The sequence below is a fragment of the Alosa sapidissima genome, chromosome 17 (genome assembly GCF_018492685.1).
Source record: "Alosa sapidissima isolate fAloSap1 chromosome 17, fAloSap1.pri, whole genome shotgun sequence".
Lineage (NCBI taxonomy): Eukaryota > Metazoa > Chordata > Actinopteri > Clupeiformes > Clupeidae > Alosa > Alosa sapidissima.
Window position 1 is genome coordinate 31,540,186 of NC_055973.1, and position 25,335 is coordinate 31,565,520.

Below are 25,335 nucleotides of genomic sequence, written 5' to 3' on the forward strand. Positions count from 1 at the left end.
GTCTGGGTAAATGCTATAGCCTACAAATACCTGAATATATTTGTGCTAGTTGCAAATGTAAATGATATATCTATGAAACAAAATAAAACTGTGTGTGATCGTATAGTAGCTAAGTTTTAGAATATCTGATATAAGCCTTGAATTACACAACATACATACAGTACATTTCAACATTACAATAGTGAAACTACTTGATCCATTTTACATTATATTGAAATAACAAAATAAGGAACATGTTTATCATTGCAAACGCAGCACTCGAGCACATGTGGCTAATCTCCAAACTACCACGCTGGTCTACAATATAGCTAAGCTAGTGCAAGCTGCTTATCCATATAAAGCTAATGTATAAGGCAGCTTGCACAATGAGAATAACATGACGATGAAACCATTTACACAACATAAGAATAGTTACCTGGAACAAAGTATGACAGTGTGGAATTGTGGGTTCAGCAAATAGATCTCGGGACAACAATCTAAATAACATGTAAAGCAAGTGACAATTAGCACGCTAGTTCACATGAAAATATGCTTCGTTGCAAGTCTCTTAAACATGACTTTACAAGACACATAAATCATCAACTGAACTCAAAATAGTTAACTGAAATCATTATAAGTACATTACATGACAAAATACGAGACATATGTACTTAGAATTACAAGAAAACATTGTTTATCCCAGACCTCCCAAATTGCGTGACTTACCCAGTATCTCGTAATCTCCAGTCTGGGTAAATGCAACGCGAATCCCACTGTCACACTAAATCAACCTGCCTCTAGATGGCGTAATTGCATCAATTTTAATATAATTTAACTAGCAACTCTTTTTACTCCGTTACAGTTACATAGATTGACAGTTGGCGTGTCACCAGGGGCGCCTTAATACCACCTGAGGCCCCTGGGCTATATGTTTTTAAGCCCCCCCCCCAAACCGCAAATACTATTTATGATACCCGGGCCGCACTCTGACCCGACGTGCGCTTTTGGTTGATATAGCCTAACATGCAGTGTAGCCTATCATTATTGAGCCTATGTAAAACATTTACATAAACAGGAACAGAAAGCCCTTAAAGGAGAATTCCGGTGTGATATTGACCTAAAGTGTGTTGAAACATCTGGAAATGCATGGATTCCAGTTGCTGCTACTGGAAGAAACTGGAATCAATGCATTTCCACTGAATGATTTTTGGAATCTGATACCTTATCATACCTGTTCATTCTTACTCGTTGCTCGACTTATCGTGACTAAATTCATGATGGCTGCAAACGCTAAACTTTGTGAAGATACTGTCTGCATAAATCGTCTTGTAAGTAAAGTACCAGTGCTTTTTCAAAGTTCTCAATGTCTCGTTTTAAATGTCAGGGCCCTCGGAAGTCTACCAATGAAGTGTGGAGATACATTGAGCCTCGGAAATGGTGTAAAAAAGTGATTTATTTGCATGGCTAGCCCGATGCCAAAGCACTACCATTGAAAAAGCTGTTGGTAGCATTGGCTAACTAACGCCAGATTTTGGAGTGCAGGGGACAAGCCGAGATGGGCTATGAGACATACGTTCACACTCGGTATCATGTTTCAACACACTTTAGGTCAATATCACACCGGAATTCTCCTTTAATCACGTCAGCCTACCCATGACATCGCTTATCAAAAAGGTTAGCCTACTGCACGAAAACAACAGCGTTGAACTTTTACAACACTATAGGCTAAGTTAAAAGATGGGTTACACATATGGACGTTTTAAGCTTTTCAAAAGTACATGTGTTTGTTGTGTCGGGGGGTTCCCCAGGAGGTTTTTTGAAATTCTGTCTACTGAACACACCATTCTAACACAGATTGGGAGGGACAGAAATACTTTTAGCCTACAGAACAAGCAGCTGGCTCATGTGACGTGAACATTGGCTACCTTATGCATTATCACTACACTTCCCAACATGGAGACATATCTTACGTTAACAATCAGAAAACATAACATAGGATATTATTTGTGCGAATATGGGTTAGCACAAACTTAGCTTTTGGTGAACGGAGATGCAGATCACTAATTCATTTCTTTGCGCAACAGCCCATGTTCTGCATTCACTCCAGTGAGACAAGTGAAATAGGCCTACATGTTTTTAAAGCCATTTCATTTCCAGGCTTTTTGCTACGATATTTACCTGCTATGCCTTCTGTTTTCATGGACAGTTACAGGAATCCACGTCATTCGTTTATCGTTGCTTCAATCCAACCCACGTTATCTCCAGAGTCTGTAAATTTGTCAGTCAGTTTCAGCCTCTCCTGTAGCTCCTCTACTTTGGGATTTATTAAGTTTTGTTACATTTTGTTACACTTCAGAAGAGAAGACAAAGGGGGCCTCTGCATCGATGTCATTGTAGAGCAGTGCAATGTGCTCAATTATGTAGGCTAGCTCCAGAGTAGGCTAATGACTGACGCCGCGAATACGGACACGGCCGTTTATTATTATTGATTTATTATTATTATTAGGAGGCCCCTCATTGGTCGAGGCCCCTGGGCTTCAGCCCAGGTAAGCCCCTGCATTAAGGCGCCAGTGCACCGTGTCACCATTTATGCTAAGGAGTGCACTGACAGACTTGTATTTTTCCCAGTGGGGGCTCTGTTGAAGCAGCAGAGTGAGCTTGGACCACCCCACCATCTTACCACTGGCTCCTTCATAGTAATCCATTAGAAATAGTCAACAGCTATTGATGTAAACACTGTTTACATCAGCCCACGTCTGTGCGTTATTCAGTTACTTCAGGTGATGAAAATATGTGATGGAACACTCTGTGGCGTGTTTTGTAAGTGAGTGCTTATGTCATTTCTAAACACTTCTGCCCGTTTGGATAGAGATGTGTTTGTCTATGAAAAAGCCAACTTGAAACTATGGGCTCTATCGTGCGTCCCAGTGCAATTTACTTTGTATACTCGCGATTTTGTCTTTCCTATTTTGCAGTCAGCGCATATAGGAATTTTCCCTCCACAGGTACGTGCCTGTAAATTAGGGAATTCGATTGCGCCCACCGGGGCGGTTCAGCGAAAGGACGGGGCGTGTTCCGGCGCAAACGTTCACTGTTGATATTTTGCAGTTTCAGAAAAAAATTCCGCCACAGACCAGGAACTCCCTGGTCTAAAGTCTGTAGCGCAAATGCAGATGCTATTTTAAGGGCGCATGCATGACCACAGGTCTGCACGAATGAATGCGTTGCACACCAATCTACAGACACACCCGTGCACAGACGGAAACATTCAAAGCCTTGATAATATTTGTCCATTTCCCGGTTTTGTTCGTGCATTGGTGACCTAAAAATTCAGTAGCCTATATAGTACAACATCTACATGCAATATCTTTACAACAACGCCTAATTATAAGCTATTAATTTGGATAACTTTATACAGCCCTATAAAGGCTAAAGTTACCTTTAGTTTTGTTCCAATTTACCGTTGTGTATGGCTTTAAACATCGCGTGCGCTTTAACATCAGCCTAAGCATTATTCCAGCTGCGCTAAGGTTTTAAGCACCACAATTTTGCCTACCTTGTTGCAGCCCATCTGAAATAACTCCAAGCTTTGTTATGTTCCTTCCATCCTTTCGTTATTTTCAAAAAACGTTTTATATCCATGATGGCCTTAAAGTCTTGAGTTAGTGAAATAGCTCAGCTTTTATGTGCTGTTAACCAGCAAATAATACAAGAAAGCAGCAAGTATGGCTACAATTTCTGTAGTTGCTGCACCCATTCATTGTTATTCTCTCTCCTGCTCAAACGAATGTTGTGCGTGTATTAAGTTGATGATAAAGTGTTTACAAACTCTACTTAACAGAAAATATTGTAAATAGCCTACTGTCATGCAGTTAATGGGATATACTGTGCAGAGTTGAAAGTTAGGTCAACTTGGAAACTTTCTTACAGGCCGCCTGTGCTGCGCAACACACTTCGCTCCATTTATCTATACAACGTAGTTCCCATTTCCCCGTAAACCATACATAATTTCAAAGAAAAATATTACCACTCGAGGGAAATCAGTGTGGTGTCTATTAAGATGTAAAAAAAAAAGGCATTAATCTAGCGTACACATTTTCACGAATCACGGATGTGTTGATGACATAAATTAGGAAATATTAGATGACTTAAGGAGACGTGATGTTGAATTGCATGCCGATGCCATTTAACCCAAATGCCCCAGCGGCAGCACAGGAGCGAAGAGATTAACTGACAGAAGATATGCATTGTCTATAGAGAGGTAATGTTAGATTACATTGTACATAGCAAAAATATCACCATGCATTCATATTCTCGTGATTCAGTGAGAGTGATCCCAAAACATCGGAAAGTATGTCTTTGTGACAATTCTGTATTACATTTTGTCAAGAGGAAAAATCAATAGCTGACCGTTCCTAACTGAACAGTAAAATTATAGCTGTGAACAGCTCCTGGCTGCGCCTGGCAAATACCCACCATAATAGCAATCAGCTATGGAACAAGCGTGCCTGTTGTTCAAGGGAATGTGAGATGACGCCCTGATTGGTTTATTGCACGTTACGCCCAAACCACACTCATGATTAATGTAGCTACTTCAGACCACCCCATTTTAGATTTGCGTCGGGCGCAATAGTCAAATATCCCGCCGGTAAAATAGCATCAGCGCCCAAGATTTGCGTTTTGCGCAGACACTTCCGTTTCAGACCGTTAAAATATAGCCCTATAAGTGTTATTTATTCAGCTGTCCAAAAATATGACTGCTTATTGCTGTAAATTATGTTTATTGGGAAAGTTTTCACATTGATTTGTCTGCATTGACTTTGGCTTGTCATGAATCATACTGTCAATTATTATTGGAGAAATATTCATCACTAAAAACATTGATCAAGGGATATTTTTGGTCATTTGTAACATGGGCTTTGTAATCTAAATCATCAAGCCTCCATGCCCTTTCGTCCTAAAGCCAACCCTGATCCCAGGTCAGGAGTTGTGGTGGTTGAGGGAACTCTACAGCGAGGTGAGAGCCTCCATATGTTTTTGTATGTTGTGGCCAGACATGTGGAGTAAGTATCCTCCGGGAGTCTCATGCAACACACGACACGCGGCCGCCTCACAGCAGGTAACATCACCAACAGCCATTAATCACCTGGACACTGCACATAAAGATAGCAAATGATGAACTAATAAAGCATCACAATCGTGTGTACTGATGCAGTCGGAGAGAGAGAGAGAGAGAGAGAGAGAGAGGGAGGGAGGGAGGGAGGGAGGGGGAGAGAGAGAGAGAGACAGAGAGAGAGAGAGAGCTCTCTGTTTTAACGCTTGGGCTGTTTGGCAAATTAATAAAGACAGATAACCCTGTCACTTGCAGGGGAATATACTGTAATATCCTCTGGGGGAAAATTATAAATGAGAGTGCTTGCATTCTCAACCTAGCACAGGGGGAAATTTATAAATGAGAGTGCTTGCATGGGGTGGGCCGGCCATTTTTTGAAATCTAAAATGCATTACACATATCTAATTATGATGTACTTAACATCGCACATTTGAATAGTTTCCTTGAATGATTGATAAGAGTCATTTGCCTGCTAAAGATTACGGATCTCTCAACTAACTGCACTGGCTCTGCTTCCACTTTTTATAAGGCGCTCTGGCTATCTTTGATTGCACGAGTCATCTTCATCGGCAAAATGTCTGTAATATTCTTAATTTAATTATGGATTCTGAGTGAAATCATGAGACTGAGTAGAGCAGGGTATGTGTAGGTGCATATCCGCTTCCTTCTCAGTTGGGAAACGTGTGCGAAAGCTCTGAGTCAATACACATACATGCTCATGTTCAGCATGCACACACTAGATTATGCTTTATGCCTTCAGCTACGAGTCAGTACACAGTTTTTTAATTGCATAAAACACTGTCCTGTGGTTTATTCACAATGTACCTCATGCACAGGAAATTAGCGCCTTAGTCCTAAGTCCTTGTGTATATAACGTTATTATTGTACATTATAACGTTATTATTGTACATTAGGGGAGTGATTGCTATCTGTTTTAAAGACTGTTTTCCATACGGGTTGCTTAGCTTATTGAGAGATACATTTAATAGGGCACAATGAATATTTTACACCATTATAATATTGACAATTCTGGGGGCTGTTTTGAATAAGCCTCTTCTCAGTCTTTTCACAATTGGTATCTGTTTAAGTTGTACTTTTAACATTTGAAACGAAGATAAAAAGTGATAAAGAAAAGCCTCTTTCTCACTCTTCTTTTAGTCAACTAGTAACATATTCAATCCTATTACTGCAAAATAGCAGGACTCAGGTCTCGTGAGAGTAATTTTGGGTGGTGGGGGGGGGGGGTAAATAAACAATGGCCATATCCGGGGGGGGGGGGTAAATAAACAATGGCCATATCTTTTCAACTACTTTGTATCTCCCTCTCGACGTTCTGTGCTCAGCCAGCCGTGAAATTAGCAAGGAGCCGCACACTGCTGGCCCAGCTCAGCTGCTATCTCAGCTAAAGTGTTTCTGCTCTCAATAGAAACACAAGGGATGGAGACGAACACGCTTCCCTTCTCCCTCTCTACAGTAAGCTTATCAGGAAGTGTTGTGCGTGTAGTGTTGTGCGCGTGGTGTTGTGCGCGTGTTGTTGTGCTCGTAGTGTTGTGCGTGTAGTGTTGTGCGTGTAGTGTCAACTATTGGCTATTGCTGTCCTCATCAAATCCCCTCTGCATGTGCCCTCCTCCTCACAGCCGCTCTCCTCTTCTGTCCGAGGGACTAGCGTGGGAGTGTCCTCCACCAAGAGGCTTCGTCATGCACATGCGCTCCCAGGTGGACCACATCAATGCACTTTCATTCAAGCCATTAATAGCCCGCTGACTGCCCCAACCCCTCCCTCCATCCAACCAGGCCTTTCTGAAATCCAGTGTGACGTTTTTGTCCAAACTCTCGGTGCTAGGACTTGTCTCTTATCCGCTCAGTAAATGCAGTTTATCACGCAGTCGAAGAACTTTGGTCATGTTTTTGAACTCCAGGATAATTTTTGCAACGTTTTTGGAATGTATAATAATTAGTATTAGAAGTATTAGAATATTCCAATTGATGTTTGTTTGTTGTAAAACTACATGAGGCTGTTCTAAGGTGCAAAAATAAAGCTGAACAACTTTGACAACATGTTATCAAAGTCAAAGTCAAAGTCAAAGTCAGCTTTATTGTCAATTTCTTCACATGTTCCAGACATACAAAGAGATCGAAATTACGTTTCTCACTATCCCACGGTGAAGACAAGACATATTTTGCCAATTTAGGTCCACAGACAAACATAACATTCAAGTAAACAAAAAAGTAAGTAAATAAGTAAATAAGAGGGCACATATAATAATGAAAAAATAAGAGCAGCAAAATTTGGTTGAAATTGTGCATAGACAGTCAATAAAATACTAGTGCAAAGTCAGGCCAATAAAAGGCTTGGGTAGTTCTGTTTGACCTAAGTAAGAAAGAAAGTGGCATAGTGGTGCAAGTTATGTAAGAGCAGCAGAAGTGTTGTGTTTTCAGGACAACAACACCAAGTTGTAAAGTGTACAAGTGTGCAAGTGTGCAAGTGGAGTAGTGCAGGCGGCCATTTTGGGTCCAATGTCCAGGATGTTATGTAGCTGAGGGTGGAGGGGGGAGAGGAGGGAGAGAGTTCAGCATCCTTACAGCTTGGTGTATGAAGCTGTTGGTGAGTCTGGTAGTGCGGGAGCGCAGGCTTCTGTACCTCTTCCCAGAGGGCAGTAGATCAAACAGATTGTGAGCGGGGTGACTTGCATCACTCACAATTTTGGTCGCCTTGCGGGTGAGGTGGGTGGTGTAAATGTCCTTCAGGGAGGGGAGTGAAGCACCAATAATCCTTCCAGCTGTGTTCACTATGCGCTGCAGGGCTTTCCTGTTGTATTCAGTGCAGCTTCCGCCCCACACAGCGATACAGCTGGAGAGGATGCTCTCAATGGTGCCTCGGTAGAATGTGGTCATGATGGCTGGTGGAGCACTTGCTCGCCTGAGTTTCCGCAGGAAGTACAGGCGGCGCTGAGCTCTCTTCGCCAGTGATGCAGTGTTGGTGGTCCAGGAGAGGTCTTCACTGATGTGCACCCCCAGGAATTTGGTGCTGCTCGCTCTCTCCACCACAGCACCGTCGATGGTCAGTGGCAGGTGTTGGGTGTGACCTCTCCGGAAGTCAACAACAATCTCTTTGGTCTTGCTGACGTTCAGCAGGAGGTTGTTGTCCCTGCACCACGTGGTCTTGTGTAGCTATTGTGAATGCATAAGAATGAAGTCAAGTAAACTTGTCCTCCTCGGCTTCACTTGCGTCTGTCAGAACCTAACTTTATGACAAGCATGTTCTGGCACCCCATGGTCATAGCTGTCACCGTGGTGACAACACCATTGAGATGGCACATGTTTACGATGAGGATTGGTAATTGTGTTTTTCAGTGGTTCTTATCGTGCCTCGTAAAGGTGTCTGTCTCCAGAGACCTTGTGAGAGACGCTCGCGCAGCTTTGGTGTTGTTGTGCTCATTATCCTCCATGAGTGTTTCTCATCAGCAGGTGTAGCCTTACCTCGGAGTATGCAATCAGTTTTTTTGTACCACCTCAGGCGATCCTCTCAAAAAGATTTGAGTCAAATGAAATTCAGTCCAAGTGTAATTTCCTTCTGTCTCTCCCTCTCGCTCTCTCTCTCTCTCTGTCTCTCTCCCTCTCTCTCTCTCTCTCTCTCTCTCTCCCTGTCTCTCTCTCTCTCTCCCTCCTCCCTCTCTCTCTTTCTCTCTCCTCTCTCTCTCTCCTCTCCTTCTCCCTCTCTCTCTCTCCTCTCTCCCTCTCTCTCTCTCTCTCTCTCTCTCTCCCTCCTCCCTCTCTCTCTCTCTTTCTCTCTCCTCTCTCTCTCTCCTCTCCTTCTCCCTCTCTCTCTCTCTCTCTCTCTCTCCCTCTCCCTCTCACTCTCCCTCTCTCTCTCACTCCTTCTCTCTCTCCCTCGCTCTCTCTCTCCCTCATTAACTGCGCTCGCTATCTTACTTTGGAAGCTGAAAAGGTCTCCCCGTCTTTTCCATTACAATAAACTTCTCCTATTTGGGGAGTTTGAGGGCCGTTAAAGTGTACTGGACTGCTGAGAATAGCACTCTCTGAAGGAACCTTCACAAATATGAAGGGCGCGCGCAGACAGGGACTGTTTGAAACACGCTTGCTGTTCAGAGGGACCCTGGGTCGCCCAGTGAGGAGAATGGCTGCCATTGGGCACACTACAGAGACAGAGATCCTGATACTTCAGACACCGTACATCAAGCAGTAATTAAGACTCAATGGACTATATGCCCCTAACTAAGAAAAGGGCAAGACTGTGAACTCTAGTTAACTAAATATAGCTGGACATTTCACAGGAAATGGACAAACGGGTTGAGCTATTGTAAGCTAGCCTGGCGGGCCATCCTATATCATTGAAATGTATAGTCTGGAATCGAACCATTCACCTCGCTTAATCCAAGGGGCGGGCAGAGAATTGTCTTTCAAACTGCCTAGGCATGCAATAGGCCAGCACTACGACCATATCCGCATCCGGTCAGCAAAACGGCAAATACATCCTTCTTCGAAAGGAATGACTTAAGTGCATTGTGTTGCTCAACTTTCAAAAAAAAAAAAAGTCCAACTCCTCCAAAGTTGACGCCAACGCCGATTCAAACAACCGCTCTTTGTTCGCCATAGCCACCTTCCTTGTTGTTCACCGTCGCAGGACTGTCGTTATCCTGTTAAGCCCGCCTTAAGACTCTCTAACAAAAATCACTGTGATTGGATGACGTCCACGGCGTCAGCCAATAGAAATCCCTATGGTTTGATACTAGACGTACAGGCTGAGCAAATTAATTTGCCGCGCTAGGGTGCGTCTAGATTTCTAGGCTAATTGTAAGCTGTAAGATGCACAGTTCCATCTGAGACCAAAACCTGTAGCTTCAGGTGCAGAAGACAGCGTGTACTAGAGAAGAGGAGTTAGGCTCTCTTTTAATATTACTGGCACATCCATTAATGCATTGAAGAGGGAGATTTACACACTGCACGCACCCATTACCCAACATGGTGCTAATGCACAATTATATAACTTCATTTTCATGTCAAGCACATGGGCCATCCATTATGTGCTGTAATTCATGTTTTTATGAAGTAGTTTGTTTTCTGTTGAGCTCTCGCGGTCGTAGACGTCATTAGCCCACTCTACTCTGCAGATCTATTCGTAGCCCAGGTATTGTGTTCTCAGAACTGATAAAGGCCGTCTAAGTAAGTATAAGTATAAGTAAGTAAAATATATATACTCTTTTGAGACCCGTGAGGGAAATTTGGACTCTGCATTTATCCTAATCCGTGAATTAGTGAAACACACTCAGCACACAGTGAACACACAGTGAGGTGAAGCACACACTGATCCCGACGCAGTGAGCTGCCTGCTACAGCGGCGCTCGGGGAGCAGTGAGGGGTTAGGTGCCTTGCTCAAGGGCACTTCAGCCGTTCTTACTGGTCGGGGTTCGAACCGGCAACCCTCCGGTTACAAGTCCGAAGCGCTAACCAGTAGGCCACGGCAACCCTCCGGTTACAAGTCCGAAGTGCTAACCAGTAGGCCACGGCAACCCTCCGGTTACAAGTCCGAAGTGCTAACCAGTAGGCCACGGCAACCCTCCGGTTACAAGTCCGAAGCGCTAACCAGTAGGCCACGGCAACCCTCCGGTTACAAGTCCGAAGCGCTGACCAGTAGGCCACGGCAACCCTCCGGTTACAAGTCCGAAGCGCTGACCAGTAGGCCACGGCAACCCTCCGGTTACAAGTCCGAAGCGCTGACCAGTAGGCCACGGCAACCCTCCGGTTACAAGTCCGAAGCGCTGACCAGTGGGCCACGGCAACCCTCCGGTTACAAGTCCGAAGCGCTGACCAGTGGGCCACGGCAACCCTCCGGTTACAAGTCCGAAGCGCTAACCAGTGGGCCACGGCAACCCTCCGGTTACAAGTTCGAAGCGCTAACCAGTGGGCCACGGCAACCCTCCGGTTACAAGTCCGAAGCGCTAACCAGTGGGCCACGGCAACCCTCCGGTTACAAGTCCGAAGCGCTGACCAGTGGGCCACGCTGCCCTGTCTCTCTGCTATAGAACTCTTTGAGGTCACAACTGCATTTTCCCACATTGCAACAGTTGACTCATTTGCAAACAGCTCAAGTGGGGTAATGAACGAGAAGGGTCACGCAAACCTGGTGTTCGTCTGCTCGCCCCCCGCCACCCCACAACGGTGGCATGAAGAAGTGTCTTTTAATGACCTCTGCTTTCGCAGCCATTTGTAACCGGGCCATCTGGTAAAGTTACACGGCAACCCATCTGGTTAAATGACAAATGGCTCAGCCGAGGGATCCCAGCCTGGTAAACAGCGACGTGCGGGGAGCCTGACATCCCCCGAGTGATTTGCAGGGTTGCAGCAGGTGCCGTCATCCCTCATGATGGCATGCAGGGGGTGAAGGCTGGCTGATTTGGGCTGGATTATGGGCGCACTCACTCACACTCTCGAGCGCACCACTGTAAGGAGACGGCTGCTGGCCATGTAGTGGGCTCCCTGTGTGTGTGTGTGTGTGTGTGTGTGTGTGTGTGTGTGTGTGTGTGTGTGTGTGTGTGTGTGTGGGATCCCTGTGTGTGTGTGTGTTTGTGTGTGTGTGTGTGTGGAAGGTGTGTGTTTGTGTGTGTGTGTGTGTGTGTGTGTGTATATGTGTTTGTGTGTGTTGAGTCTAAATATTGTGATTGAGAGCATAGTGAGGATGGTGTTAAGAATGCATTAATGGAGTGTTCATTGTTCTGACACATTTCCCACTCTTGCTCCTTTAGAAGCTTTCCATTCTGGGCACCTTGTTCCCATTAGAGTAATTGGTTTGCCCTAGAAAGCCGTAGCCAATCAGGACTCAGGCCCATCACCATGCAAACGCGCCCTCTGTGTGACTTCTCAGCACAAAAGACTGGAATAGCACTCACACATTCAAACTTCTTTTCCCCTTGTGCACCGAAGATTATATTGCTGTCAGCTGGTATCCCATCTTGCAAATGCACCGTGAAAGTGGATCTCTGGTATTGTTAAGGCCGCCTTAAAAAGCTTTTAGCCTCCCCCGCGCCACCTTGGCACAGCCTCCATCTTGTCTCGCGGGGTCAGTGGATGTATCACTGTGGAAGATGCATAGATGTATTGTATTGGACATGATGTGTCTGTCAGAGAACTAACCGGAAGCTTCCCTGACTGGCCATTACCCTGCAGTCTTTAAGAGCAGCACTGTTGGAGAAAGAGAAAATGGCAGCTAAACGCGCAAGCTCACAGAAATTTCACAACTACATACAGAAATGGAGGCCTCATACTTATTTATTGTCATAGGGAGCAGGACAGCCAAGTCAGCAGGCTGTCATGCTCCAAGTCCGAGGCTATCATGCTGATATGAGATAATATAACATTCATATTTCATCCGAGGCTCCCACGCTGTTATGGGATAATATAACATTCATATTTAATCTGAGGCAGGATTCACCGAGTTTCCTGCCGTTAGCTGCCTGACATTTGCTCTGTTAGACAAACGGCTTCCACGGCTGTATTATCGCATCACATTAGACAGATGCCACAATGTCAGGCCGCGCGAAAGCCAAATCGCTAAGGTTATCTGACAGGGTTTGCTGATGCAGCCAGAAAAGAAAGAAACACCAGATGATGAACTTTCAACAGCTGAGGACAGCTAGAAGATGATGTTGAGCCCTGACCAACATGGAGTCCGGCCGGAGTACTTCCTTCAAAGCCACAGAAAACAGCTAAGAAAATCAACTGGGCTAGAATGGCACGCAGATTAATTGTGTCACAGATTAACACCTCTCAGAGTTAGTACAGGCATAGTGTCCTTCTCTCATAGTGTCCTTCTCTCATAGTGTCCTTCTCTCATAGCTCTTCTCTTCTCTTCTCTTCTCTTTCTATCTCTCTTCTCTCTCTCTCTTCTCTCTCTCTCTCTCTTCTCTATCTCTCTCTCCCTCTCTCTCTCTCTCTCTTCTCTCTCTCTCTCTCTCTCTCTCTCTCTCTCTCTCTCTCTCTGACTCACCTGAACTGTCTAGACGGACAAGATAATGGGAAACATTGAAACACCCTTCTGCTTTTCATTCCTGCTGAATTTCAGTCCTCCCTCCTCCTCACACACACACACACACACACACACACACACACTGACAGACATACAGACAGGCAGACACATACTCGTGCTGACACACAGGGGCCGTCCTTTGGAGCAGGCCAGCAGGTAGAACGCAGCGCAGTGAGTTAAGGCCTTGGTAACACTTTATAATAACTACACACAATTCATCATTTACTAAGCCTTTGTTACTTATTAGTTAATGGTTTGTTCATCATTAGCAATTTCTTGTTCATACATAATTTATCATCAGTAACGCATTTGTTCACACAGTTATAAATGGTTTGTTCATAGATAAATAAGCCTATCCAAAAAATATGTTTGTACATACTGTACATGATTTATACTTAATAAATAATGAAACAACCACTTATAAATGAAATCATTTTCCCATTATAAACCAGTTGCAAACTATGACAAAATGCTTTGTTCATTATTTGTAAAGCATTGCTCCTATGTTAATTCTCATAAATAAAGTATTTGTACACACAGTTATAAATGGTTTGTTAATAGTAAATAGGCCTATATCTAAAATATGTTTATAAATTATTATTAATACTTAATAAAGTATGCAATAATATTTTGTTGATGAAGTAATATTTCCATTATTTAACAGTTGTTACATACACATGCACTAATGATTAGTTAGGGTGAGGATACATATTTTATAAACCACTTCCTAATACTATAATTCATGATTAACTCAGGAGTTACAAGTGGTTAATTAATGATAGTTTGTGAGCTTATCTAAAGTGAGGACTTTCTATGCCTTCCAACACATTTTCAAATGAGTTGTAAAGATTACATTCACACTCATTCATTTAGCAGACAAGTGACGTACAAATGTCAATTAAATTGAAGGCCATTGACACAACAGTGAAAGCCGGGAATCGAACCCCGAACATTTCAGGCTACTGCATGCTAGTCCAGCACCTTATACACTACACTACCTTGGCCCAGATAGAAACAACTACAACTATGCAAGAGTTTCTGTTTTCAATTTCAATTTATTGTGCTTGTAGAGTGCCAAAACATTACACATGTATCATGGCGCTTTACAGAATGTAGGCAATCAGAGAAAGAAGGGAAGAAAGGAAGAAAAGAAAAGCAAGAGAGAGGCCCATGGGTAACAGGAAAAACTCCCTAGAGTTGGAGATACATATAGGAAGAAACCTCGAGCAGATCCACGACTCAAGGGCCTGACCCATCTGCCTAGGGTCAGTACATGACAGTAAGGTCTGTATACATGACAAATGCATATGATAGTCGGGTGTAGAGAATAAGACATGGTGTTAAAAGCACTTGAGCTGAAAGTTACAAGAGGTGGGATGATTACGTATCTGTTATGGTAATTTATTATTCCTGATTTAGTGACAGAAAGTTCAATAGTCCAGCGTTGGAATTGTCCAGGGGAAGGGAGTTGTCGAGGGGCATGTGGTGGGTTGGCAGACGGGCCAGTAATCCGGGCAGAGTTGCCATAGGCTGGTGGTGGGTCGCTAGGCTGTACGGGCCAGGAGTCCAGATAGGGGGCAGTAGTAGGGCAATCGGGGATGGGACTTCAGGTGAGATGGGTGAGAGGAGGGACAACACACGGATGGTTGATGACTGGTGATGATATACCTCACAAGTGAGGTACAGTAAGGGGGAAGAAAGAGAGATGTAGAGTGGGTTAGTATTACTGAAAATCAGAATGGTTAATGTCAATAAGTATTCAGTAGTACTATATATTGTTACAGTATACCATGGTGGCAATAGGCAAGAGAGGGAGAGTTGAGAGAGAGAGAAGGGGGGAGAGGAGAGGGGGGGGTTGTACGGCGTGACACATGAAAAGTCCATGACAGCACTATGCTATAGCAGCATAACTAAGGCATGGTGAGGGGTAGTCGACACCAGCGCAGGTATGGTCAGTGACCACCATCGTACGCGCGACTGGGGTGCCAGTCACACGAGGACTCAGCAGGGTGGTCCATTCCAAAAAACCCTGAGGTGGGTGAATTTCCACGCACCATACCTAACTATGGGAGGCAGTAAAGAGGTATGTTTTAAGTCTAGACTTAAAAATAGGGAGGGTGTCTGCTAGTCGAATTGAGGTTGGAAGATTATTCCAGAGGAGGGGTGCGCGATAGCTGAAAGCTCTGCCTCCTACTGTAGTTTTTGAGATTCTTGGAATTACAAGAAGGCCAGTATTCTGTGATCGTAGCGGTCTGGGTGGGTTATATGGGACTAGGAGATCTTTAATATATTCTGGTGCCTGGCCATTAATGGCTTTGTATGTTAGAAGTGATATTTTGAAGTCAATGCGACTTCTAACAGGCAGCCAGTGTAGAGATGCCAGGATAGGGGAAGTACGTTCATATTTTTTAGTTCTAGTGAGTGTGCGAGCAGCTGCATTTTGTATAAGCTGTAAGCTCTTTAGACAGGTGTTATTGCAGCCAGCATATAGAGCATTGCAATAATCAATCCTTGAGGTGACAAAAGCATGGATTAATTTCTCAGCGTCTGGTAGGGATAAAGACTTCCTTATCTTTGAAATGTTCCTTAAATGATAAAATGAAGCTTTGGTAATCTGTTTTATGTGATTACTTAGTGATAGGTCTTGGTCAATTGTAACTCCTAGATTTTTAACACATGTGGATGAGGATAGTCGGAGATCAGTAAATATACAGTAGCTTGTGATGAGGATAGGATATCCCTCATCTTTTTAGGACCTAAAACCATGACTTGTTTTATCGGAGTTCAAAAGCAGGAAATTGTTCGTCATCCATGTCTTTATGTCTCGTATACATGTGTCAAGTTTGGCTAACGGAGTCAATTCGTCAGGTTTTATGGAAAGGTATAGTTGTGTATCGTCTGCATAAGAATGAAATTTAATGCCATGTTTCCTAATTTCTGAGCCTAGAGGAAGCATATAGAGAGAAAATAAAAGGGAGATTAGATATAGGCCTATAGTTGGCCAGGTTGTTAGGGTCAAGGGTAGGCTTTTTGAGGGATGGCTTAATGACAGATAACTTAAACGACTGTGGTACATGGCCTGATAGTAGTGAGTTATTTATAATCTGGAGCAAAGCATTGTCCAAGAAAGGGAGAGCAGATTTCAGAAGATGAGTAGGGATAGGATCTAGTAGACTAGTTGTAGGTTTTCTTCTACTACACACTGTTAAGCATGTAGTATTAAACATCTGTGAACTATTATTAAATGCTGTATTCTTTGTTTGTAAAGCATTATTCCTACATTAATTCTCATCTGTAAATCATGTTTACACACAGTTAAAAATAGTTTGTTCATATAGTAAACACGCATATCTATATTATATTTTTGAATTGACTGTTGTAATACCACTGGGCAGAGGTAGTGTAGTGGGTAGGGAGCTGGGTTAGCATGCTGTAACCCATAAAGTTGGGGGTTCAAGCCCCGGCGTCCACCAATGTGGCCTTGCCCTTTCATTTCATTGTCATGTGTAAGTCGCTTTGGGTGAAAGTGTCTGCTAAATGAATAAATGCTAATGTAAACTTTATAACTCATTTGTAAATGAAACGTCCTCACTTTAGATGAGCTCACAAAATATCATTAACTAACCACTCATGAATTATAGTATTAGGAAGTGGTTTATAAAATATGTATCCTTACCCTAACTAATCATTAGTGCATGTGAATGTAACAACTGTTAAATAATGGAAATATTACTTTATCAAAACATATTATTGCATCATTTATTAAGTATTAACAATAATATATAAACATATTTTAGATATAGGCTTATTTACTATGAACAAACCATTTATAACTGTGTGAACAAATGCTTTACTGATGATTAATTATGTATGAACAATAAATTACTAATGATGAACAAACCATTAACTAATAAGTAACAAAGGCTTAGTAAATGATGAATTGTGTGTAGTTATTATAAAGTGTTACCAAGGCCTTAACTCACTGCACTGCGTTCCACCCGCTGGCTCCGTTACATTGACATCTCTGTTGCTAGCTCATAGTGTGTGGGAGTCGGTGTGGGAGCGTGCACATATGACACCAGGCACCCACACAGCTTCCTGTTGGATAGTCAAGCGCTGCCACTTGGTGTGGAGAGCAGCATCAAGTTGAGACAGTACCTTTCTAAATCCCTGAATAAACGCAAATAAAACTGGAAAACTGAGAAGTTCATATTGCCCCCCAAAACATTCTATTGTAACAGGTTGCAATGATTGTCTGCATTTGCACAAGGATTTTGTTTTCAAATAAGGAAAAGATTATATACCTTGGAATGTGGAATTTTATCTCCATCAGTATGCCAGATTGGTTATGGTGTTGTTTATAATTAGTTTGCATACACAAATCTTTACCCAATCAGGGCATTGTGGTTGTTATGGGGTGTGTGTTTGTGTGTGTGTGTGTGTGTGTGTCTGTGTCTGTGTCTGTGTGTCTGTGTATGTATATGGTTTGTGTGTATCTGTGTGCACATAAATTGCTTCCCAGCTGCACGATTATCAGTCAAATATTACGACAGCAGATGTGAGCCTGCAGATCTGCAGTTGAGTGTTGTCATAATGTATGAGCACAGACAGAGAGAGACACAGACAGAGAGACACAGAGAGAGAGAGAGACACAGACAGAGACACAGAGAGAGCGGCAGCACTGACTTGCTCTCTCTCTCTCTCTCTCTCTCTCTCTCTCTCTCTCTCTCATCTCTCATCTCTCTCAGCAAAGACATGTGTATGAGCGGTGGACTCGGGGTCAGTATCTGACCCATCAGGCTTTCCAGCCCCCGCCCTCCTCTGTGCAGCATCAGACGCTGCGGGACTGGCAGAAGTGAGAAGTGGACGCTGTCTGGCTCCCTATACCTCCCACTCTCAGGACTAAGCGCACCCCCCCCCCCCCCCCCATCTCTCTCTCTCTCTCATGATCTCTCTTTTTTTGTGTTGGCAGCGACTCATTTGCGGCACATGTAGATAGCCCCTCAGAAAGGTCCGACTCAAAGGGCCGATCCCTCGACTGTTTATTCAAGTTGATGACTCTGAAAGTGACTTAAAAATAGCAGTGGTATTCTCTGTGCGGCGCAAATGATTTCAGAAGTGCCATTACCAGTTAACATTTGCTTTGTGCATAACGCTTGCAGATTGGAAGTGCGGTCCCAGTTTGTTTTTTGCCCCCTTTATGTTACTCCTTTATGTAACGCTGTGAGATTGAGAATGCAGAGTGATTTACTCCAAAGTACCGTAGGGCATTGGCTTTGGTTAAGAGTAATTACTTATGTCTTAACTTATCATTTAGAAGTTCTGCTAGGGTAAGCTGGATGGGGAATTCCATAAGGATTCTGTTGAAAAGCAGTTTTGTATCTGTAACTTTTTTCCAGTTTGTCTCTGTCTGTGTTCCTATTGGCTACCCTACCCTACTACCCTTGTGTTGGTACCTTACTCTTAGCCAGAGGTGAAGCTACTGGAAACTGACATGCTAACAAATTGTGTAATGAAAAACAGCACACATCACCGAAGGCCTCTGTGTAGGATTTTCTTTCCTTCTTTCTAGATGTTCTATCATATGTGTCGGTGTGAGTCATCAGCTCCGAGAGCATTAAAGTGCATGTTATGCTGGAAAAAGGAAACAGAAGACTCACAACTGCAGGATCTGAACTCTGGTGCTAGGATACTCTCTGTGCTAGGATATTCTCTGGTGCTAGGATACTCTTTGTGCTAGGATACTCTCTGTGCTAGGATACTCTCTGTGCTAAGATACTCTCTGGATACTCTCTGTGCTAGGATACTCTCTGTGCTAGGATACTCTGTGCTAGGATGCTCTCTGTGCTAGGATACTCTCTGTGCTAAGATACTCTCTGGATACTCTCTGTGCTAGGATACTCTCTGAATGAGAGAACATGCGTTATCTTTTATCTCACTCTAATGTACAAATAGGGAGTATCATCATTCTAAACCTTCAACAATGTGTGTGTGTGTGCAAGCGCTGGCAAAGTGCAGGACTAAACCACGCAGTCAAAACACAATGCATGTTACAATTTCTTGAATGTGTCAAAACGTTATTGTAAGTATTGGACTAGAATCACTGACTCCGCCTTTAAAAGATGAATGCCAACTAGGGCACTTTTGATATTCAACTAATAATCCTGGAACTAGAGTTGAGGACTGGGTGCTGTCCGTGGTTCTGAAGACTCCTCCCTATTTCAGGACCATTTGGAATCTATGGGCGGTGGTAGTATTCCGATCTGTCTCACCGTTTGGCAAACAAACCATCATTTGGACCTGACAAATGTGTCCCACTGAATGCAGATATAATTAGAGTACCGTACAGTAAAATGACTTGTGTTCTCGTAGAGCGGTTAATGCATGCGGCTGGTTTGTTTTCACAGAAGCCAGACACGGGAAGCCAAACACACACATCTGTGAGCTTGGGCAGAGCCATCCGTTTCTACTTCCCATGCCTCCATCTTAGCTTTAGTAAACAGTGGTCAACTAATTCACACATTAATGCACTATTAAGTAAGAATGTAAGTACTCATTGGTGTATTCGCACAGTGGAATGTTAAAGCAATGGCCGCGCAGCCAAGCATATAAATTTAGTCAGATTTTTTTTCTTTTCCGGATTTGTTTATTTTTTTCTTCCTGTGACTCTGAAAGACCGGGGTGCACAAAACGAGGTGGCCCACAAGTATGACACACAACCATTGTTTTGACAAGCGTGATTTATTTTTGCAGAGAGAATGTGCAGGACTGAGCGGTGGTCATATTGTGTACCGCTTTGCGGTACATCTAGTTATTTCATTGGTATAACAATTGAAAAGTAGCTGAGAAGCATGTCTTTTAGGAAGTATTTATTTGTCATGTCAGGTTTTAGTGACTCCCGGTCACTTTTTAACTTCCAAACTGGCCAACTGCAGACATATTTCTCATACAAATTAAATGACTTTATAGAAGATAACAGATGCTATCTTTATTCGGTGTGAAAGCTCCTCTCCCAATAAACTTCGCTGAGAAATGGAATTTATATTAAGTTGTCACTTTGCCGCCCTCAAGCATTTGGTATTATCGGAGCGTGTGAAAAAAAAGACAAAAGTGTTTGCGTGTTTTCGTGTAGTGCTTGCAGAGGTGCGGAGCGCTTCAGGTGAACAGGTGGCTCTCAGCCTCCACTCACAGGGCTGATGGGTGCTGTTGGCATATGGGGAACCAGACAGACAGCTACGCTAAGATCCTCAGGGTATTAATGACTCTTTTGTGGCGTAATGCTGTGCATTCCTAAGGAGTATAAATCACCAATACAGTTATGTTGAACTGTGACTGTGCACCCTCAATATTGAAATAAAGTTCTTCCCCAAGTATAGCAGTCTGTTAAGTTTTTCATCAGAATGTTTAAAAACAAACAGCAGGCATAACTGGGGAAATAATTTGTTCTAAGAGACAATATGAGACTATAAATTATCCAATCGCGACGGAGGGGTTGCAGCAGGCACACTGGCAGAAGTGTGTGTGTGTGTGTGTGTCAGTTAGTCTGCTTGTGTCTGTGTGTGTGTGTGTGTGTGTTGGTTAGTTTGCTTATGTATGTTTGTGTGTGTGTGTGAGTGTGTACAATCGTGCGCATGCGTGCATGTGTGTGTGTGTATGTGTGGAGTAGATAAACACTGGCTCCAGTGAAACTCCTGGGCGTCTCTGATAAGCCCTGTCCTCTCCTCGCAAGAGTCCAGCCTGCGGCTCCTGGGCCCCGAGCAGAGGCCCGCTCTCCACATCGCATCCCTGCCGAGGGTCCCGGGACAGATGGCCGAGCGGCACAAGGCCTTTTCAGATTCCCACAATCCTTCCCGACACTTTTCTCTCCGTGAATGACATGAAACGGTGGCCTGCATGCCGTCTGCTCTGCGGAGCTTTGCTCAGGCTCAGCTGAAGACTGACAGAGGACTGCGTGGGGGGGGGCGAGCGCCTTTGCAGAGCCAGGCCGACAGCAGCGCGACGGAATAAAGACGGATTTCAATGGGCTCCTGCTACGCCGCTGGGCCGCGGTTGGAGGCACACTTTGAATAACTGCCTCTTTCCAACGTTCCTTTTTTCTTCCTCTACTTCTCTCTCCCTCTCTCTCTCTCATACTCTCCCTCTCTCTCGCACGCTCTCTCTCCCTCACTCCCTCTCTCTCCCTCTATCTCTCTCCCTCGCTCTCCTTTCTCTCTCTCTCCCTCTCTCTCTCTCTCTCTCTCTCTCGCGTGCTCTCTGTGTGCCGCCTCTGGATATGCCCTCCCCTGTCCTTTCTCCCAGTATCTCTCCTTCAATTTTTATCTCCTTATTTCACTCTGTGTGTGTGTGTGTGTGTGTGTGTGTGTGTGTGTGTGTGTGCGCGTGTGCGTGTGAGGTTGTGTATGTGTATGTGGGTATAAGTGTGTGTGTGTGTATAAGTGTGTGTGTGTGTGTTTGCAAGTGTATGTCTGCATTTATCTTTTGGGGAAGACAGAGAGAAAGCAGCAGCCCAGTTCTGGGCTTGACTGGAAGTGCCATTTGAAACGCGCTCTTAATTTATTTATATCTCTGCCTGGAAAAGAGGCTCCAGCCCACTTGGAGGGGGGCTTCAGTCAGTGGCGTGTCCCCAAGCGAGTGTCTTTCTTCGGGCCTGCATGCACAGTAGGTGGGCCCGCTACCCGCCTTGCCTAATCTCCCACCAATGTGCTGCCATGTGTTTATTCTCTACTTTAGAAGTGTGAACAGGAGAACATGGTGGGACTTCAAAACTTTGCTAATCAATTAAAGGCGATAGTGACAGGGCCAGTGTTATCTTTTAAATTATGGGGGCCGACAGATATGTTTTAAATTAATGCCTACAGGAGAACGTGCTCACGGTGTGTGATGTCAAACGGAAGTCACGACTCAGTCTAGAACCTTCACTAGCCATATGCTACATGTTTGAACACACTATCTACAGTACACTGATGAACGCATTGTGTGGAGTATCGACAACACACAACAGCTTTCAGCAAATCCAGATTCAAACAAAATCATCAAGGGCTCTTTTCAGAGAATTTCTTTGGTTACACAGCTTGTCAAATAAAGAATGTTTGAAAGCTTTCCTGGGAATACTTTTGTTGAAGTGGTCTTTGTGAAACCCCTTTGGTTATTATCCTTTTAGAAGTGTGTGGTTTGTAAGTAGAAATCTTAATTAACCTAATACAAACCATCTCCATCAAATGAGGGCTTACCTGATGTCTGTATTCCTGCAAAACACTTCCAGTCTGTTCCTCGGCCTTGATTGGTCCCCAGAGGAAATGCCAGACGCCTGGGAGGTGGATTTGCATCCCTCCTCACCCTCCATGTCACTACAGGGGGCTCAATGGTAGCAGGGAATGAGAGCCAACTTCACCTCAACGTCTGTCTGAGGCTCGGTCCACATTATGCCGGATAAATAGAAATGCGCATATTTGAGGTAAAAACTGTCCACATTAGCGTTTTCATATCGTTTTTCAAAGGTTTTGCGTCCACACTAGGATACTGAAACACCATAGAAGTGTTAGTTTTGCCTCCACTCTAGAATACTGAAAGACCATAGAAGCAGAGAGGGTTAAAGCTGAATCAAGGATCTTTGATAGAAGTGTTGTTTTGCGTCCACTCTAGAATACTGAAAGACCGTAGAAGTGTTTGTTGTTGGTGGTGCTTGGAACACTCAGCTTTATCAGTGTCATGGCAACTACACGTTATGGTATCTGCAACTCGCTGCACACACTGCATTGCAAAACCTGGAGTTTTCAAATGTCCGCACCTCACAGAGCGTTTTCTAAAAGTGTCTTATTCGGTGTGGGAAATCGGCGTGTTAATGTGGACGGAAGTGTCTTATTCGGTGTGGGAAATCGGCGTGTTAATGTGGACGGAAGTGTCTTATTCGGTGTGGGAAATCACCGTGTTAATGTGGACGGAAGTGTCTTATTCGGTGTGGGAAATCACTGTGTTAATGTGGACGGAAGTGTCTTATTCGGTGTGGGAAATCGGCGTGTTATAAAGGGCTAAACGGTGAAATGATGACGTGCATTTACATTTCCCGGCTTAGTGTGTGGACCAAGAACATGTCTGTCATGTCACACTCTCACTCTGTCTCTAATACACTATGTACTGTTGTGTCTGTGTGTGTGTGTGTGTGTGTGTGTTTCACAGGTAATTACTGGAATGCGGCATCTTTCAACACGCCCTCATCCTACCTTCACTTCTCCACCTTCCAAGGGGAGATGAGTGCTGACATCTCCTTCTATTTCAAGACCTCTGCTCCCTACGGCGTGTTCCTGGAGAATCTGGGTAACTCGGACTTCATCCGGCTGGAACTCAAGTGTGAGTACCGACACAGACCGCCACCGGCACCACCATCCCCCATCATCCCCTCCACCTCTGTGCCCCACCCCTCCCATCTCTCTCGCTCTCCTCCCACCACCACCCTCATCCTCCTCTCCACTCCTCCTCCCATCTCTTTACCTCTATCACTCCCCGTCTCTAGTTCTGTTTCTCTCTCCTCTCTCCTCTCCCACATCTCTCTCTCCTCTCCTCTCCTCATCTCTCCTCTCCTCATTTCTCCTCTCCTCTCCTATCTGCTCCTCTCCCCCTCTCTGTGTCTCTGTTCCCCTCTCCTTCAATCCCTCCCTCACCCCCCCCCCGCTCCCTCTCTCTCCTGTGCTTGGTGAATCTCACGCTTCAGCAGTTATTGCACTGTAATGATCAGTATAACAGGAGGAAAGTGCTGAGCCAAAGCTTCCTGCAGGCCGCCCGTCCCCTGCATTAGAAATGAATGTTGTTGTCCTCTCTCTCTTTCTCTCTCTCTCTCTCTCCCTCTCCTTCTCCCTCTCTCCCTCTCTCTCTCTCTCTCTCTCTCCCTCCCTCTCTCTCTCCCTCTCTCTCTCCCTCTCTCTCTCTCTCCCTCTCTCTCTCCCCCTCTCTCTCTCTCTCTCTTGCTCCCTCTTTCTATTGTTTGTCTTCTTCGTTTTCCCTTGTTTTTCTGGCCAGTGCTGGACTCTGTTTCTCTGGGTCGACTCTGTTTTGGCGGAGGTCTGATTACAGTGCGTTCTGTCTGAAGTGGCCGCATTGATTGTTCTTTGTCAAAAAACGTGAACACAGCCCCTCAAGAGGAACAAACATGGATTTGAAACAAACTCCGTAATTGCATATAAATGTGTATTTACACCCCCCCCCCCCCCCCCCCACCCAAAAAAGAAAACATCTTCCTTTTTCTGTGGGATGAAAGGATTAAGGCCAAGACTATATAATTGAGCATCTGACGATGTTGGATGACTTACATGCCGAGCTTGCAAATCGACAGGGAATTATGGGAGCGCAGGCGGGAGATTGTGGAATTTTTCCCGCACAGTACCCCCTCACCCTGTGAGCCTATCCGGCTTTCTTCTGCATGGTTTAACACACAAAGGATAATCCAAAAAGCTAAAAAAAAATACACAATTCTGTGAAATCCCGCTTTGCATGCACAATAGCTTACTCTCAGTCTTGCTGTCTGTATTGTGGCAGTATCACTCTGAAATGGACTGGGAAAGGCTTCAAGTTCCTGTGACTCTCTGACAAATGTGAGACTTTCACAGGGCGTTCACTGTACTTTTTCATTTTGTTACTTTATTAAAGCACTCTTATTTAGCTGTTGGTTTATCTCCTCACGCGTACAGTTTATCGCCAGTGCACACGCCCACAGATGCACAACACACACACACACACACACACACACACACACACACACACACACACATACACACACACACACACGTGCACAGATTTGCAGACAATTACAGACATGCACACACAAACGCACATGCACACTCACTCACACACACACACACACACAGATTTGCAGAATTATCTTAATGATTAATAATAGTCTCATAATGAAAACAATGAGGGAAAATCCAACCTTGAATGAAAGCAAATTTATTCTGAGAGAAACGAATATCTTCACAAAAAGGTAAATATTTGTTTAACAATCACACATGCTTGACCTGAAAATGCCCATATTTATAATTATTAAACCCATAATTAAGAACATCCAGTGAAAGTAGCATCTCATCTCGGGGTCAGAAAGTCTCCAAAACACTTCTGATGTGGCCTCCATACTAATAGATTATTTAGAGGCATGCCAGGAAAAAGTCTTTGCTGTCATTTAATTACACATACAAATGGACAGAGCTGC

General features: G+C 44.1%; 1 protein-coding gene across 2 annotated transcripts in view; it reads left to right on the forward strand.

Moving 5' to 3' along the window:
* The window catches only part of cntnap2a (contactin associated protein 2a), a 359,439-nt gene that overhangs the window by 257,933 nt on the left and 76,171 nt on the right, over nucleotides 1-25,335 (forward strand). For both annotated transcript variants that reach the window (XM_042068353.1, XM_042068355.1), the window contains exon 16: nucleotides 23,313-23,483. In XM_042068353.1, the coding sequence (XP_041924287.1) occupies nucleotides 23,313-23,483 (171 nt within the window). The remainder of the gene's footprint in view (nucleotides 1-23,312; nucleotides 23,484-25,335) is intronic.